A 16,186-nucleotide genomic window follows, 5' to 3' on the forward strand; every position below is an offset into this window, starting at 1 on the left:
AGGATCGTGGACTGCGTTACCTTGTAAAGTACGAGATTTTTTTAAGCTAATAATCAGTCTGTCGCTGGCACAATCCTTTGCAGTTGCCGTAGTTTATTTAAATTTTTACTGCATATGTGAAACGTGACCTGTTGTCACCAAATTGTCTACAATAATGAAACATGCCAACGCACGTGAACAGAACTTACACCGATCGAACGGTGAAACTCTATTGCATGTGCATGAAACATTTTAAACAATATAAGGGAATGAAGTGCCCCTCTCATACATCAATAAAACTTTATTTATCTAATGCGCTCGTTTGCAGCAGGTCGATTAACTTCTGCGAGCGGGTACAAGCTAATTGCTGTATTGGCCTCTTGGGGACCGCAAACGTTATGAGAGAGTATCACAAAATATTGAAGATATCAACTCTGCTGGTGCAAACCACGACATTTTACTCACGAATACAAACGCACACACATTATTCGCCCGTACGCGAATATACAATTGCCTAAAACCTATGTAATAGGAATACAATTCGACTAAAGAAACCACAACTAATTAGTAGTGTATCGCTATTAATAATCGTTTGAAAACGGGAATGACATTTTGTATTTGATCTAACTATCACTAGAGACGAGCAAACACTCCCAAAATTCTAACATTCCTTGGAATTACGTGGAGTAAAATTTCCTGCAATGTATAACCCAATAATCATTGTTATTAACCAGCTATAAAATATGTATAGGTGTCCATAAACGAAAATATCACTGTAGCCGATAAAGCTAAACGCATATTTACAACAAAAGGAAAACAATAATAATGTGGAATAACTAGAAACAACTTGAAAAGGAAACACCGGTGGTTGTGTATTTAGCACACGTTGTCACACAATTAGAATAACGGACATGTCCTCATGTTCTGCATCAGTCCTTAGCTTTGCTGTTCTTCCTCTTATGTATCCTCTTATGGTAGCTCTGGGCAAACGAGTTCACTATGGAAACCACAAAGTAGACTATCATCGCTATCACAAACAACTCGAACGCCTTCCCCAGCAGGTTGCCTCCACCCTCTTTCATGTTGCGATTCGCCTTTTTGTGCAATTTGTCCTTTTGTCCGTCCATGAAGCCCTTAAAAGGCGTCTGCAGCATTTTGCCAACCACTGGCACCAGCGCCAGGTAATTGATCACTGTCTCGATCAGCGTCTCGTTGAACGCAATTATGACGAATAGCTTCTGGATGTGCATCTTGATGATGGCCTTACCGATGAGGGTGGCGCCGAAAAAGGTCCAGAAGGGCACCAAGAAGTGGCCACAGGTGATTCCCGCCAAGTCGAAGAGTGGATTTGGAATCTATGGGTGTTTGAAATTGTTCGTAGTTTTAGTATCGCTAAAATTCGTCTTTATGATTTCGCTTGTATTAAAAGTTTGTTGCATCGTTAAACCTGGCAAGTGAACCAAAACCTCCCCCAAAAACCCATACTTACGCTGGCGCACGCCAGAATCCCGAAAAATCCTACTTTCTGCACGAGATCCTCCACAAAGAGCTTGCCCTTCTCGATAATCGACAGCTTCTCCCTGTTTTGTTGCTTCTTTTGCAGCTCCTCGAACTCTTTTAAGTCGTCGTCTTCATCGTCTGGCTCGATTCTGTATACTTCACTATTACATCCGCTTTAACCGGGAATAACATGCCTTACCCAGACAGTCGCGAGGCCCTGGCCATGAAATAGGGGGGCAACTCCCCTAGAGCCGTACCAGCACCCCAGCACATGGCTTCCAACCGCACTTTCGACATGATACTTAGTATTGTTACAGGGATTATGCCCTCCTCTCCATCGGCCGGACATACAATTCTGAAAGATTGAACCTGAACAAACAACAGTAGGAAAGATGCAAGGTGACGTACTCTTCAGGATATGGAGGTTCTGGAAAATTTAAACTGCCACACTCATATCCGGCCAACGTGACTGCGGCTATGTGGGGCCCCAAGTACAACAAGAACGTGTGGAGCCCGGTGCCCAGGCCTACAGACGACAGTATGCCTTAAAAACAAACGCAGGAGAGTTAGGTTTGAGATGACTAGGCTAGAGATGGGTGGTACCTAAGCCCATCCAGTAGAGACACCAGAGAACTTTCTTATATACACCCTGTACCATCGCGTGGTGTGGTCCCTGCATATTGACTAATAAATATAATGATAATACTGAGATCCCCAATAAAGCGACTAGTTTTCTATTCTCTAAAAAACTGAAACGGAACAACTATAGATCCTCTAGGGGAGAGGGGGTACTTGGGTACTTACTTTCTACCATAATGCGTGACCAGCTCCACACACTCTCTGAAAAAATACTCGAGTGTGAGGATGGGTTTCTTCCACAGGATTATGGACTCCCTCTCAAGTCTCTCCCTCTGCCTTCTTTGGGCTTCATTGGTAACGTTTTTCGTAGTTTTACTATTTACATTGTTTTGTACTATGCTCCCGTTGGTGTTCGGGCCATTTTTGCCCTCTTTTCTTTTTGTGGCCATTTTGTAGCCCAGTCTTTGCAGCTGAATCAAACAAGAATAGTGATTAGCCGAAGCCAAATTTGTGAGGCGGGGTATACAGGGTGATATCTATCGTCTAAACAGAGATGAAACACACTGTATACTACTAGGTTAAATGAGGAATCTCTTGCAACGTACTAAATGGGGATCGACTGGTCGGGGGACATTTATGCAAGTCTCCTTGCAATCGACGATTTCCCCTAAAATATTCCAATTAAAGGTCTCATTTACTGACCGTGCAGGACCTCTAACGGTTCCCAAGGTCTCAACGTCTTGAATCTCTAAGCGGTGTACAAGGACATTTTTACTATGTACATTGCAGGGACCTTGGGTTACCGCTGCATCCTACAGGATGCAATTCTGGGTTTAATGCGGAGTGAAGTGGCGACGCGCCTGCTGGCAAGGGGAGGCGGGAGGGAACGAAGTTGAGTAGGAATTACCCAGGGAACGTTAATGAAGAAAAACGAGCGTTTTCAGTGTTTGGTAAGTCACCATATAATCTCTGAATATGGGTTAACAGGAAAAGCACCGTCTCGCGGGGGTACGATCGGAATCCACTAATGGGAATTGAATCACATAGGTTCACCACGGCGAAGCGGTGCACGTATCACTAAGCGAAGTTCCCGTTATCGCGCTCAGCATACTCACTAGTGATTAATGATCAAAGACAAATGTTCGCATTTGGCGGCCAGTTTTCAAAAGGCGTCATAACATTGCATAATGTTATAAACCACGAATTGGCAATGGCAAACTGAACACCTTGTGCCGCATATCAATGCCTCAGCATGGAGCCAGGTACATTCCCCAGTTACACTGTCATTAATTGAATAAAAGAAATTGCACTTACAAGCTTCACTGAATGGTAACATTCCGCTTCCTCGCTCATTATAACACGACCTGTATAACACAAACGATTCGGCCTAAAAATGAAACTCGATGGAGCTTTCCATCGAACGCCTGGGACTTCACTGAGGCGAACGTAGTTATAACTGGTAATTAATAAACAATCTGATAGTTTATTAGGAAAGTACCCCCGATGGCGAGAACGCAATGTTCGACTATCAAGGTCTAGTCAGTACTACTCACCAAGCGTAAATCTTTGAAATATTCTAATTATAAACGCAATCAGGCGACGGCGACCTTTGGTCAGTGTGCTCGTTACGTCGTTAATTCAAAGACGAAGTTTCTTTTGTTGGAACACACTGAAGCATCTAGAAAAAGTGCAAGAAATGTTTGGTACGGTACGCATCTAGGCGGTACGATGCATCAAATCTCGAATTAAAGATCATCCGATCTGCGGGCGTACCCGCACTTTCATCGTAAGTGTGAACGTGCAGGGAGACCACTTTTAAGTGAAACGCGGTGGAGTGATTTTTTTCCTTGTTAAGAAGAGAGAGAGATTTCGAATGAGGCAACTTTCCTATAGGGACTTTGCTTCTACTACTAAATAATGTGTTTCACATAGTCACAAAGCCAAAATAACAAAAACGGCGGCAAGCAGGAAAACCACAACTAAACACCACTTAAGCGCTCTACACGGGTACTCTACTGGAAACATCAAAGCTCAGAAGCTCTAAAACAACTCGAAAAAGCTAGGTCCTCCTACCAGTTCCTGCTTATTGCCGGTGCACTTTTGGCCCCTTTTCCGACACTCGGCCTTAAGCTGCTGTTTGGTTAAACCGAGCAGCTCGTCTACGCTTTTCGACTTTTGCATTGGAGCCTCTTTCGGTAAACGGGGCACCAGATCTGGCAAAGTCTTGTTTTTCGAACGCGCTCGGTTTTTACCAGGCATGTTCGACACTAGATTTAGTTTCAAACCGTCTATTGTGTTTCTGTTAGTAACTATGCATCTACAAAACCAAAATGTAAGTCAAAGGTGAGGGGCTTCATTGATGTAATCGACTGTTTGGGTGAGACTGGCGGAAATTCAATCGGGATATCACTGACATATCAAGGATCTCTCCAGCATTTCCAAATTCAACAACAAGCTCACAATAACTATCAAAATCGAGGAGTAAACAGCGGTCCCCCATTTTGAATTTTACACAACAATTACAGTCACCATTTTGTCACAATTGTTTCAGTTAATATTCTGCTGACTACAGAAAGTTTTTAAAATCTACTTCATGGCGAGTTAGGTGCCAGAATTTTTGCAGATAAATACAATTAGCATATCATACAACTTAAGAGCACAGCATGATACAAGACAATTTGCCCCTTGAATACTGAACGAATTGGGTCCTGTCTTGTAAATAACACCTATTAAGCCATGAGCATGCCTGCAGAATACCACTTTCACACAATGTGTCTAGAAGAAGTATAAATTATATGTGAAATCCTGAAGCTTCTCTGCCCTACTGCCCCACTGAAAGACAAACTGTGGAAAAAATAGCAGCTCCAGATCCTCCAGGAAAGTAGACAATTGTGTAGTGTTAATTTTGCATTTTTGCACCCAGAGCCCCAGCTTGCATGAAATTAGACTAAACCCTTATTGCCAAAAAATCATTTTTTTCTCAAAATTTTTATCCTATTAAATCCCCCAAAAAACATATTAAAAGTAAAATTCCAATGCAAAATTTGTTGTCCTCTGCAAACTAATACTCTATAAATCTTTGTACTAGACAAAACTGCTGATAAGTTCGTTCACATGAGGTGTTAGTAGTGTTATCTAGAGTGTAGCATGAATGTTCTACATTTGCTTATTCGAGACTTAGTTTATTGAACTGCTGATGTGATTTTAATATACTTAAGACCATGAAGTAGGTACAAGTCAAGGACGGTGATAAGAAATAAATCTGGAAAACGAAATCAGTGTAAGCTGGCAAAGATATATGTATAAAACGAGTATGAGACAATCCCTTTGTTAGGCACATAGTACAAGTGCAGTCTTTCTTGGGTTTGTACTGAGTAAATTAACTGAAGTAAGCTATCTCTGGGGCAACGGATAAAGACGCAAAGAAACAGACTCCCAGTAAATAAAGGAAAATAAGCAGATTACATACAATTTATAAACAAATTAGTGCTCAAAATCAGGAACGAAAATCAACTTGAGAACAGCCCTTGAATCCTGGTCTAAGTTCTATTGTGTGGCAAATGAAACGGAAAGCAGTACGTGAGAGTCCGTTTATGATCCATTGGATAACTGAATCGGTTTAATTCCACTCACCTTTTTGCAGAATTATAAGCAAAAACTCACATTTGCCACACTGAAAACACACATGACCAGGAATAATTGAAAAAAAAAACTTAAAGAAAAATTGATCTGTCATTACAAGGTGGCGCTAGTAAGGACACGTCACCAATTCATTATATTGTAGAGATCAGCTCAACCAAAATTTCACCTTTTCTAGTGACATGAGGTAGAAGAGGACAGCAAGATTACACGGGCAAGTCAATCTGTCAACAGATATTTTGAAGACATGATACAATGTCAAAGGGAACAGGCCGGCCGGAAGAAAATCTAAGAGATTAAAAAACATAATCGAAAATACGAACTATTGCATTCCCATATTCACATTTTTACGATTCAACACTGCAAAAAACCAATCTATATATGGTTGAACTAATAAGTATCATGCATGGAAGTGTACTATTCATAATTTTAATATTGAAATTCATTCTATTTCGCTACAGCCGCGCAAGCTAAACAAGGACAGATTTATATATACAACTCTTCCAGACATGCGTTGATATGAAATATTAACGGAAAATAAAATGGCAGTTTTTAAATTAAAACACAAAAACAGTGGTAAAGTCCTGGGAGTTTTTTCGTTTGTCCTGTCTTAAATGTAGTCGATTATCCTTGAATTTACGTAAATTCTAAACCAAAATCATGATGGAAGAGCCACTTATTGAACTTGCAGATATAATCAAAGGACTTGATTCGCTTTCAGGCTTCAATCACAACTCGCGCACAGGCATATCTCATCAACGTAAGTTGAAATCTTGCATTATGCCTCATTATGGAACTCTCCGTTGTACACAGGAGCACAGAAACTAAGAGTTACTCACACAAATAACGAGCTCCATCAAATCCTCTACTTGGTTGATTGTCATGTCCCCACTTTACGAGAAAAAGCTGCAATGCGTTACCAGAAGCTTTTGAATGCCGAGGATGAAAATTCAAAGCTGCAACTGCAAATGCTTAAAGATATCATTACACCAAAATGTTCTTGGAGCTTAAAAAATGAGGTTTTAGAGCTGAAACGAATAGTTGCAGAATTGCCCAAAGGTTTTTATTTTTGTTTGACCAAGTTCTGCTGAGTAATTTGAAGGGGTTGTAGAATGGACAGCAATTCAGCTGACTACACAATTTGACCCAAAAGACCAGGAGAATTTAGACCTGAAGGTATATCAAACAAATGGGTTGTACTTGACATTGTTTAATTGTGGGCAAGATGCAGTAGATCCCCTTCTAATAACATTAGATCCACCACGGTTAAATGGGGCTAAACTAGATTTATTACAACTGCTTATGAGTGCCTTGGATAAGAATTCTGCGAGGCTCTTTAGTACCTCCAATAAGAAGTTTTTTAAAAATAGGAACGCAAAAAAATTGTATGTTTTGCAAGCAGAGGAAGTTGAGTTAACTGTTGCCGTAAGTTTCTCTCATTTAGTGATGGATTTTTGAGCAAAAAAAGGATATAATATGTATTTTTATGTATTCTTTTTTTTTAATTTAGAATGTTGTGCAAGATGTTGAAAAGCACTGGCTTCGCCTGTGGAGATGCTTACTATTAGGCAAACTTCAAGATCAAACAATGGAGCAGGTTATCTGGAACAATTTACAGGAGATTTTCAAAAATTTGTAAGTTCTCATTTCATTAATTTTGAAATTTTTTAAATTTAATTACAAAAATTTGGCATAGATTGAAAGGAATAACTGTAAGCGACAAGCACAAACAACTGCTCTTTTACATCCTTAAAGGGGCGTCTTTTCTCACTCAAGAAGAAATCTTTGAGGGTGTTAAATACTGTTTGGGAAGTGTATGTAATGAGGAAACACTCAAAAATGTCGCTCACATGGTCAAAGAAAAGAATTTGCAGTTTCATGTTGATAATTCAGATTTCCTCAGGCATCCTGTGATTTTGATTATTGATGAGGTATTATGGCGTTAAATAATTTTAATTGGGGATTTAACTTAACTTCTAGACTCTTGATAGCATCCCATGGGAAATGATGGATGTACTGAAAAACGAATCAGTCTCCCGAGTGCCTTCTTTGCATTTTCTCTACTTCCTCTATAAAATCCATGAAAAGGACATTCAAAATGGACAAAAGGTTTATTTGGATTTTCTCCATTATGAATCCATCGAAAAACCAGCAATTTTTAGATAATTTCCAATTACACAAATGGCAATTTTATAGTAAATCCCGACGTTAACTTGGACAGTATGGAGGTCAGAATGATGTCATTCTATAAGTACTGGTTGCCCAAATGGGGGGGAATGAACGGGCGTAAACCCACCAACGAGGAGTTTTTCGAGTTGCTTAAAAGCTCCGATATATTTGCGTAAGATTTTAATATTTAAAAGAGCTATTCAGAAAGACGTGGTTATAGTTATAGCGGCCATGGAAATGGATCACACATTATGACTGTAGAAATGCTGCAGAAAATCCATGTTAAAGGAGTTGTGTTGCTTTTTGGTTGCGCCAGTAGTAGGATCACCAGACTGGGACCCCAAACTGAAACCTATGGAGCTTATCATATGTATTTGATGTCGCGTTGGTATGAGGCCAAATTTAAAGCTTTTTCAAAGTTTTCTTTGTGGATTTTCTTGAAGTCCTACTGTAGTGGGAATGCTTTGGCCTGTTACGGATGTTTCCATGGATTTGCTTACCACTGAGTTCATTAGTAATTGGGTTCCTTCGGCTGCACCTATAGCTTGGACGAATGTAGAAAAAGAACCGTGGATTCGTGGCGGCGGTAAGTTTTTGTGAACTTCGCAGCTTATGTTACAACGACCTCAGAATGCTGTACAGCAACTTCTTTCATTTGGAACATTAAAAAAGAAGTTTTTTTAAGTGTGCTAAAAACGTGTCCTTTTAGGCTCATTTGTCGCAGTTGAAAAACCGATTAAGATACAAAACAATTTGGAACTGCTGCGTGCCATCTCTTACTGTAAAAGGAACACATCTCACTATATGACTAAAGCTGCATGCGTGGTCAGGGGGCTGCCCATTAAAATTAAGCCAATATAAGTTCAAAGTTCGTATTACTGTTAATTCTTGAAAGTAAATTTGTATGTTTTTTATGTCAATAGTTATTAAATTATGTTTTCTTATTTTTGTCTGACACAGTGTATTTATCATAAACCTTAGTGGGGTCATAGGGCTCCCAACGACTGGCGGGAAAAATGTGCTTGTTTCGCTCATACCAACTTCTCATCAGAACTTTGCCTGCATGACTTTCTTCTTTTTCAACTGAGGCATCGCTTACAAGTCTTATGTCATCATGAACGTCAAATTGAAACAATGGTCCACTCTTTCCTCTTGCCTGAAAATTGACATATAAATTGTTAAAACTTATATTCCCTTTTCTTTTGTTCAAACTAACCTTGGTGACAATAAAGTCATAAAATGTGTAGTGGTGAGGCACAATCAGGTCTTCTTTTACATACATAAGCTGATCCGCCATTACAGTCTTTAATTCGGAAAACTCCCGCCTTAGTAGTTCTAACACTTTCTGTAAAAATTGATATATGGAGTTGCCCTTCTTTACTCGGACAGTTCTTCTATGGCCCGAGCCATCCCAGTAGCTGAAAGTAATGTCAATTTCCTCTTCTTTGAGTTTCTGTTGTTGTTCTGCCCATTGTTGCCTTAATTCTTCTCTAAAAAAAGCTATTATAGGGAAAACTTTTGTAAATTAACAGTTAGAAATACCTTAGTCTATTTTCCTCCTCCTCCCTCTCTCTGTCAGGCAAAAAGCTAGTATCAGCCATGGGATCTTTTTTGATTTTCTTTAAATTAATGGCATCAATTTCCTCTGCAGATCTCTTAAAGGAAGCACTGTCCTCACTCTCATTATTGTCATCTTCTTCATTATTTTCCTCCTCATCTAATGTGAAGGACAATGCTTGAATCTACAACCAAAGCTAGCACCTTTTTATTAACTTATTCTTTAGTCCCAACAAAGCACCGCACTAACCTGTTTCTTCTGTCTGTTCTTTTCAGCTTGTTTGGCCTCGATCAATCTCAACCTTTCCCTCTCTTTTTCTGCCTGTTTTTGAGCTAGTTTTTTCTCCCGTTCCTTGACAATATTCTCCTGTTTGGCTTTCATTTCGTCCAAGGTTACCAAACCTATGGTGGAGCTCTAAGGAATGTGAGTGAAAGGAATTTGAATATGAAACAACTTACTTTGAGCTGCTGCTCCACAGCATCATAGTGGGTGGCAAATTTGTTTTCGATATTATTGATTCTCAAGTCTTCCTCAATTTTCTTCTTGCGAATCTCCAAATCCTGTATTTCTTTCTCTCGTTTCTTCATGAGTTGCATGGCCCTTCCTGCCTCACTTGCTGCCCCTTTGTAGTGCGCCATTTTGTCGACTTATTGTTGCTTCACAGATTACTTGATGAATAATAAAGAAGTTGAAGTAAATAATAGTAGTTTTCTAGTTCTGGTCATTTTAAGGAAAATGGGAATTCGATAATGAAGAACGACCATTTTTGATTGACCTTGACATACAGTAGATATTTTTTTACAGTTTTCAGGTATTCGTGATTTTCTCGAAGAAAAAAATGATCACGTAGCTTTATTCTTAGAGAATATGGGAGTTAAAGCCTCGCGAGACAGTACGAACATATTCCCCAGAAAATCGCAAATTTAGTTCAATAAAAAAAACAAACCTCTTGATCTCCTTTTAACTTCCTTTCTTCACACTACTGCACCAAATTTGAATGCACTACAATAGAAATCAATACAACCTTCTGTCAAATCTCACACAAAGAACGCTTCGGTGCACCAAGTGCAAGTGCGTTTAAGAAGTGCAGCCCAAAACACATCTACTGTTTGAGTTTGAGGTTAGGAGTTTGTGACTATTATGTGTTGGATTTTATTATTTATTTAATAATAACAATAATAATAATTAAAGATCCGTTAATTATCGTATATTAATTATTTTTTATTAAGCTGTATGCACTTAATACTAAATCACACATTAACTCAATCTTCTCATTCATCATTCGATCTATTTCATAAATAACATCGGTAAGTTTATGGCATGCGAGCTAGCTTCATTAGCTTCCTGATAGACTTCAAGAAAACTCTGACAATACGGGAAATGCTCCATATGAACATGCCAGTAATTCATATCATATTTAAACACTAAGACCTTTCAAAACAGATTTGCCTGTACCAATTAGCAGTCTTGGGCAATGCAGTCACAAGCAGAATATAAACTAAAATCACCCCCAGACGATGCAATATCAAGTGTGAAGTTTGGCCCCAATACTCAACAATTTTTATTAGTTTCTTCCTGGGACAGTTATGTACGACTATATGATGTAAATACCAACAGCCTTCGTCACAAATATGCCCATGATAATGCTGTGCTTGACTGCTGTTTTACAGTAAGTTGAGTTGTTTTTTTTGGAGTATTTGTGAAAAATAATTATATCAACTGTGAATTGAATGAGTACCATTGTGAGATCATAATGGTGGTCCTCAAATTTCAGACACCCTCTACACATCTTCCTTAATACAATTTTTATTGACAGGATGCTGTTCACTCCTATTCTGGAGGCTTAGATAGTACATTAAAATCATTTGATTTTAATACAACTACTGAAAGTATAGTGGGGACCCATAATAATTCCATAAAATGTGTGGTGTATTGTAATGAATTTAATTGCATATTAACAGGTAGGCACCTTTCTGCCATTAAGGAACTTTAAACTATTTTCATGAATTCTTTTAAAATCAGGTAGCTGGGATGAATATGTAAAAATTTGGGACCCCCGATCCTCAGGCCCTAGTGGAACTTATAAGCAATGTGACAAAGTACTCTCCATGGACACTTGTGGAGAGAAATTACTTGTAGCCACTGCGGGGCGCAAGGTATTTGAGTTTTCAAAACCATATCTCTCCTAGATGCATTTTAAACCCACAAAATTATAGGTTTTAGTATGGGATATTAGAAATATGGCTTACACACTTCAGAAGCGTGAAACTAGTTTAAAATACCAGACCAGAGCTATTAGAGCTTTCCCAAATGGGCAAGGGTTCGTTCTTAGCAGTATTGAGGGTAAGTTTTAGGGGAACAGTATAGAGCAGAGTGAAATGGGCTTGGAATTTTAGGGAGGGTTGCTGTAGAATATTTAGACACAAATCCTGAAATTCAAAAGAAGAAATATGCCTTTAAGTGCCATCGCATTAAGGAAGATGGCATGGAAAAGATATATCCTGTTAATGCCATAAGGTGACCTAAGAAAAGAAGAAAAAATAAATACATACTTTCAATGATTTTTAGCTTCCATCCGATTCACAATACTTTCGCTACTGGCGGTTCGGATGGTTACGTTAACGTATGGGATGGTTTCAATAAGAAACGGCTGTGTCAATTCCACCAGTATCACACATCAATTACCTCTCTCAGTTTCAGTAATAATGGTGAGATTTTACCACTGATAATTGCATCTGAAGAGTTTTAAATGTGTTTTTCTTTTAGGTTCTACCTTGGCCATTAGTACCTCATATTTCTTAGAAGAGGAAAATCCCCCCAACCCATTACCTGAAGATTCTATTTATATCAGATCTGTGTCTGATCAAGAGACAAAGCCAAAGTACAGTTCGAATTCATAGCTTTAGGAAATTAATCAATTGAAGAATTGTTTTATTGAATAAATTAAATGACTTTAGTGTTAGGCCTCTCAGATACCGGCAGCTCACGAAACTCGAACCAACATCTGCATTTAAAATATATTTCGAGGTTTTTTCTGGTCACCGCTCGTACAGCGCTAACGTGTTTGAGGGCTTGATCTTTTATATTTTTTCTCCTACTTGTACTTCACTATTAAAAGTAATTAACGGTATTGTGTATTAAAGCTACAAGATTCATTCTGTTGTATCATTTCTTAGGCTGTGAAAGTTTTCACGCCTAGTTAAATTGTATTCTAAAATGTGCTTTAATTGTTAATGCCGTTGTCAAAGGTAATTCTTGACATTTGGGCGACGTAAATACCCTTATTTAGTAACAATCACTCAGGCGAAAACTAGATTGGATTATCCGTCGTGTTTATACCGTGTGTACGTTTCTCTAGTTAGTCTAGAAAAGTACCATTCACATTAATTCTGAATTTTAGCTAAGTACTTTTGGTTACTGAATGCGATTCCACACCTCTTTCAAACACTCAGCAAGTTTATTCAGTCTGAAGTACTGATGGTGAATCATTATTTGTGTGTTGTAAAAAAGCCTGTTTATTTATGTTTATAATTTCTTTTAATCGTTCGCTTTAACAACTGCAAATCATAGTATATTACCGAAGAATTTGGGGATTTTGATAGGGTGTTTCTTTCAGGACAAGGTTTTTTTTATTCATCACGCACATCATTATAAAACTTAAAATCTAAATAAAAGTAAGTCTTGACCGGGTTTGATTTACCTGCCAAACATTTAGTTCCTCGTATTCCTCAATACAGACATCCACTTGGTTGGGGTTATATCCTTTCGCGGCGCACTTCTCTAAAACATCGGACACTTTAACAGTCTTCTCACTTCCAGCCAACTCTCTGATGATGGCGAATATTTTGTCGTTCACATTGGGAGGTCTGTACCCCTTGTTCTCGAAAGTTTGCTTCAGAGAATCTTTGCTCATTTCCATTAGACGTATGGCTTCGTTGACATCGGCTTTTTCCACCACGTTGGATAATCTATAAGAAGTGCCAGTTTTGTTTCCTCTGTTGCTTCTATCAAACCAACTTACCTCAATCGAGCTAAAGCAGTGGACAGTCTCAAAATTCCCAGTAGGTTTCTGGCGGAGGTAAAAGTCATATCTTGAGAGTTCCTGGCTTCTCTGCGCAATTCCACGTATGCGTTCACGATAAAATCAGTCAGATCCTCGGGAATAACTGGCTCCTTCATCTTACACAATGCAACATATTTCCTCATCACTGACATGCCCAAAGCGTCGGTTTGACTGGGCGGTTGTCTGCAGTTCTGATGCACGTAAGTAATGTGCTTTGCCAGACGTAAATCGTTATCTCTGTCCGCCTTATCTTGGATGAGCCACAAAAGATCAAATCGGGACAAAAGAGCGGCAGGCAGTTGGATATTTTGCTCGATGGTGCGTTTCGGGTTGTAGCGGCCATAAGCAGGATTAGCAGCGGCCAATATGGAGACGCGGGCGTTGAGACAGGTCATTATACCTTAAAGGGACTTATAGTTGAAGGAGAACAACAGTAATAGCCAATAATATCTCAACTTCGATTATAAATAACCAAAAAACAACAAAAGTTACCTGCTTTAGCGATACTGATGGTCTGTTGTTCCATTACTTCGTGAATTGCGGTACGATCCACGTCTGCCATTTTATCAAACTCGTCAATACAACAAACGCCTTGATCGGCCAGTACCAAAGCCCCACCTAAATATAGTGAACTCAAAATAAATACGGATGATAAATCTCACCAAAAACTGACCTTCCAGCATCATCTCTCCAGTAAAAGGGTCCTTCATCACCGCAGCAGTTAACCCCACTCCCGAAGATCCTCGACCTAAACTTGTTCTATTGTACCATCAACAACAAAACTGTATTTTAAAATTACCAGTAGTATATTGACTTCTAGGTGCCAGACGGTCAATAAAACTCAAAAGTTGCGACTTGGCAACACCAGGATCTCCCATCAGGCATATATTAATGTTTCCACGGATTTTCATGCCTTAAAAAGAATGTTAATTAATTTCTAGAAACTTTTATAGACCAAAGAAATTGGTACCGTCGGGTCGCTTGTCCACTCCGCCTACTAGAAGCAAGAGGAGCGCTTTTTTAACGTCTGCGTGACCGTAAATTTCAGGAGCGATTGACATGGCCAATTTGCCATAGAAGTCGTCCTCAGTAAGGACTGCTAATTCTTCAGGGGTCAGCTGTTTGGCAGCGTCTTCGTCTTCGGCAGTTTTGTTAAGGGAAATTATTTTGTGAGCGTCCAGGAAGGTCTCTGACATTAAACCAGCAGTAATCTGATTAGGGGAAAAGTTCCAATGTTATTTGAACAGATAATAGGGAACAAATTGTGAACTTGCAAATAGCACTCCCCTTCTGTGCCTTGCAATAAAAAGCAAATAGCGAATTTCTAATTAGGGAATTACCTGTTTAAATCCCTGCCTGGCCAATGGTAAAAATATGCCAGTAATAGCTACATGATCCCCAGGTAAAGCCTGTCTAGTAATCTCACCCCTACAAAACACCGTCATTGACCTAGGAATGTGTCCCACAGGCACTTGATCAGTGTGCTCTTGGATTTTTACCTCTTGAAACTGTAAAAAAAAAATTCATGTCCACAACTCAAATTGTCATTTCATGTGCATGTTATACGAACTTTGATAAATTTTGAACCTCTGGTTTGAAGGTACAGACGACCTCCAGACTTGTTAACTTTACAATCCTCACTAGGACACAAAGTTTCAGGCATGAAACTTAGGCTGGAAATTGGCTGATAAGTTTCAGCCCCACACTGATCACATGTGTAAGTTGCCACACACATCAGTGGCTTCACTTCGGTGCTTCTAGTGACAATACCTGTGAAAACATTAATTCCCTTGAAATTTCTTACATGTTTGTGCAGCAATAGCTTCATACCTCTTACGGTTACCAGCTTGCCCAATTGGTTAGCCTTAACCTCTCTAATAGGTTGATGCTTTCTGGTAGATAAATCTTTGAAATAGATTTCAAATCTCTTCATCAGTTCTGGAGGAAAGTGATTTCTAGGGTCCCTCTGTTCATTTGGCTGCCTGGTTCTTTGCTCCATCATAAGCCTGTTAAATAAATGCTCAGCATTCATGTCACCAACTACATCTTAATGCTATTGCACCTATGCTCAATATAAACATCCAAAGCATCTTTGGCAGCAACTTCTCCCTGAATAAATGTGGGTAGTAATTCATACACTATATCAGACAGAAGCAAAATGTATCTTCTAGTATTATTAATCACATCATTTGCTAACTCGTCGTTGAAATCGCTCAAATCGTCTAATTCGACATGCATGGAGGTTTGCTCTCGATGGGCAAGTTTGGTTAGCTGATTGGAGTATTTGAAATTTTTGTTCCCATGAGTATCTTGTACGCAGTACTCTGTGAGGAATCTTTTAAGGGTCTCCTTTTCCGTGTCATAATCACGCCGAACCATGATTTCTTAATACCTAGAATGTATTTATTATTTTGTTGCAAGTTGCCTTGTCAATATAGTTGATAGAATTGCAGGAGCATGCATTGGGGTTTAAAAATCAATTCAAATTGTTGTTGTTGTTACCTTTACGCAATAAAATACTCACCCAAAAAAAAAGTCGCTTTAATTTACTTAATAATTGTGAAAATGAATAGGAAGCCAACAAAAATTCCAATTCGGTGGTGTTGACACAACATAAACAATAATTTTGGCGGGAAACAGGGAAATACGGGTATTACTAGACATTAGGCATTCTTTATAGTAAATTTGACAGCACTGAA

The 16,186-nt window shown here is 38.9% G+C and overlaps 5 protein-coding genes across 8 annotated transcripts; 2 read left to right on the plus strand and 3 right to left on the minus strand.

Annotated features, from left to right (window-relative positions):
• Positions 1-262: 262 nt before the first annotated feature.
• Positions 263-5,817, minus strand: Tango5 (Transport and Golgi organization 5). 3 transcript variants are annotated; one of them, XM_066288771.1, is made up of 8 exons: positions 5,692-5,800; positions 4,132-4,375; positions 2,284-2,528; positions 2,083-2,228; positions 1,888-2,023; positions 1,679-1,834; positions 1,469-1,628; positions 263-1,334 (listed from the first exon to the last, which is right to left on the minus strand). In XM_066288771.1, exons 2-8 carry the CDS (start codon positions 4,315-4,317, stop codon positions 909-911), a joined length of 1,455 nt encoding a protein of 484 aa, XP_066144868.1. In that variant the 5' UTR covers positions 4,318-4,375; positions 5,692-5,800; the 3' UTR covers positions 263-908. The 3 variants fall into 3 exon arrangements, with proteins under 3 accessions (XP_066144868.1, XP_066144870.1, XP_066144869.1); XM_066288773.1 differs by lacking the exon at positions 4,132-4,375 and having other exon boundaries at positions 5,692-5,817; XM_066288772.1 differs by lacking the exons at positions 4,132-4,375; positions 5,692-5,800 and adding an exon at positions 3,373-3,605.
• Positions 5,818-5,970: 153 nt separating this feature from the next.
• Positions 5,971-8,821, plus strand: Sse (separase). Its single transcript, XM_066288756.1, has 10 exons — positions 5,971-6,457; positions 6,511-6,756; positions 6,809-7,122; positions 7,208-7,332; positions 7,394-7,628; positions 7,678-7,806; positions 7,860-8,038; positions 8,087-8,254; positions 8,310-8,452; positions 8,576-8,821. Exons 1-10 carry the CDS (start codon positions 6,358-6,360, stop codon positions 8,725-8,727), a joined length of 1,791 nt encoding a protein of 596 aa, XP_066144853.1. The 5' UTR covers positions 5,971-6,357; the 3' UTR covers positions 8,728-8,821.
• LOC136342698 (protein FAM50 homolog) lies at positions 8,725-10,487 on the minus strand. Its single transcript, XM_066288779.1, has 6 exons — positions 10,371-10,487; positions 9,883-10,092; positions 9,674-9,838; positions 9,409-9,608; positions 9,083-9,356; positions 8,725-9,022 (listed from the first exon to the last, which is right to left on the minus strand). The coding sequence occupies exons 2-6, from the start codon at positions 10,060-10,062 to the stop codon at positions 8,798-8,800; spliced, it is 1,044 nt and encodes a 347-aa protein (XP_066144876.1). The 5' UTR covers positions 10,063-10,092; positions 10,371-10,487; the 3' UTR covers positions 8,725-8,797.
• Bub3 (mitotic checkpoint protein Bub3) lies at positions 10,453-12,579 on the plus strand. 2 transcript variants are annotated; one of them, XM_066288784.1, is made up of 8 exons: positions 10,453-10,544; positions 10,868-11,093; positions 11,241-11,385; positions 11,447-11,580; positions 11,641-11,767; positions 11,821-11,941; positions 11,993-12,132; positions 12,191-12,579. In XM_066288784.1, the coding sequence occupies exons 2-8, from the start codon at positions 10,899-10,901 to the stop codon at positions 12,322-12,324; spliced, it is 996 nt and encodes a 331-aa protein (XP_066144881.1). In that variant the 5' UTR covers positions 10,453-10,544; positions 10,868-10,898; the 3' UTR covers positions 12,325-12,579. The 2 variants fall into 2 exon arrangements, with proteins under 2 accessions (XP_066144881.1, XP_066144879.1); XM_066288782.1 differs by lacking the exon at positions 10,453-10,544 and adding an exon at positions 10,562-10,731.
• Positions 12,580-13,030: 451 nt separating this feature from the next.
• On the minus strand, positions 13,031-16,146 carry Mcm7 (minichromosome maintenance 7). Its single transcript, XM_066288751.1, has 11 exons — positions 16,012-16,146; positions 15,550-15,879; positions 15,318-15,493; positions 15,058-15,257; positions 14,828-14,995; positions 14,458-14,698; positions 14,287-14,400; positions 14,161-14,235; positions 13,980-14,105; positions 13,446-13,887; positions 13,031-13,392 (listed from the first exon to the last, which is right to left on the minus strand). The coding sequence occupies exons 2-11, from the start codon at positions 15,864-15,866 to the stop codon at positions 13,089-13,091; spliced, it is 2,163 nt and encodes a 720-aa protein (XP_066144848.1). The 5' UTR covers positions 15,867-15,879; positions 16,012-16,146; the 3' UTR covers positions 13,031-13,088.
• Between the last annotated feature and the right edge of the window lie 40 nt (positions 16,147-16,186).

Source organism: Euwallacea fornicatus, chromosome 12 (assembly GCF_040115645.1).
Source record: "Euwallacea fornicatus isolate EFF26 chromosome 12, ASM4011564v1, whole genome shotgun sequence".
NCBI classification, from domain to species: Eukaryota; Metazoa; Arthropoda; class Insecta; order Coleoptera; family Curculionidae; genus Euwallacea; species Euwallacea fornicatus.

What these genes read in the sequence shown, in the direction of transcription:
- Tango5 (XM_066288771.1), bottom strand. Translation starts at nt 4,317, where the DNA reads ATGCCTGGTAAAAACCGAGCGCGTTCGAAAAACAAGACTTTGCCAGAT. An exon ending in CCGGCAATAAGCAGGAACTG is followed by an intron (nt 2,529 to 4,131) that starts GTAGGAGGACCT and finishes TGTTTGATTCAG; the next exon opens with CTGCAAAGACTGGGCTACAA. An exon ending in GTCACGCATTATGGTAGAAA is followed by an intron (nt 2,229 to 2,283) that starts GTAAGTACCCAA and finishes GTTCCGTTTCAG; the next exon opens with TTTTTTAGAGAATAGAAAAC.
- Sse (XM_066288756.1), top strand. Translation starts at nt 6,358, where the DNA reads ATGATGGAAGAGCCACTTATTGAACTTGCAGATATAATCAAAGGACTT. An exon ending in AGTTGCAGAATTGCCCAAAG is followed by an intron (nt 6,757 to 6,808) that starts GTTTTTATTTTT and finishes AAGGGGTTGTAG; the next exon opens with AATGGACAGCAATTCAGCTG. An exon ending in ACATTCAAAATGGACAAAAG is followed by an intron (nt 7,807 to 7,859) that starts GTTTATTTGGAT and finishes AGCAATTTTTAG; the next exon opens with ATAATTTCCAATTACACAAA.
- LOC136342698 (XM_066288779.1), bottom strand. Translation starts at nt 10,062, where the DNA reads ATGGCGCACTACAAAGGGGCAGCAAGTGAGGCAGGAAGGGCCATGCAA. An exon ending in AGAACAGACAGAAGAAACAG is followed by an intron (nt 9,609 to 9,673) that starts GTTAGTGCGGTG and finishes CTTTGGTTGTAG; the next exon opens with ATTCAAGCATTGTCCTTCAC. An exon ending in GAGGAGGAAAATAGACTAAG is followed by an intron (nt 9,357 to 9,408) that starts GTATTTCTAACT and finishes AGCTTTTTTTAG; the next exon opens with AGAAGAATTAAGGCAACAAT.
- Bub3 (XM_066288784.1), top strand. Translation starts at nt 10,899, where the DNA reads ATGCAGTCACAAGCAGAATATAAACTAAAATCACCCCCAGACGATGCA. An exon ending in TGCTTGACTGCTGTTTTACA is followed by an intron (nt 11,094 to 11,240) that starts GTAAGTTGAGTT and finishes TTTTATTGACAG; the next exon opens with GATGCTGTTCACTCCTATTC. An exon ending in ATTTAATTGCATATTAACAG is followed by an intron (nt 11,386 to 11,446) that starts GTAGGCACCTTT and finishes TTTTAAAATCAG; the next exon opens with GTAGCTGGGATGAATATGTA.
- Mcm7 (XM_066288751.1), bottom strand. Translation starts at nt 15,866, where the DNA reads ATGGTTCGGCGTGATTATGACACGGAAAAGGAGACCCTTAAAAGATTC. An exon ending in CAAGCTGGTAACCGTAAGAG is followed by an intron (nt 15,258 to 15,317) that starts GTATGAAGCTAT and finishes ATGTTTTCACAG; the next exon opens with GTATTGTCACTAGAAGCACC. An exon ending in CATCAGTATCGCTAAAGCAG is followed by an intron (nt 13,888 to 13,979) that starts GTAACTTTTGTT and finishes AGTCCCTTTAAG; the next exon opens with GTATAATGACCTGTCTCAAC.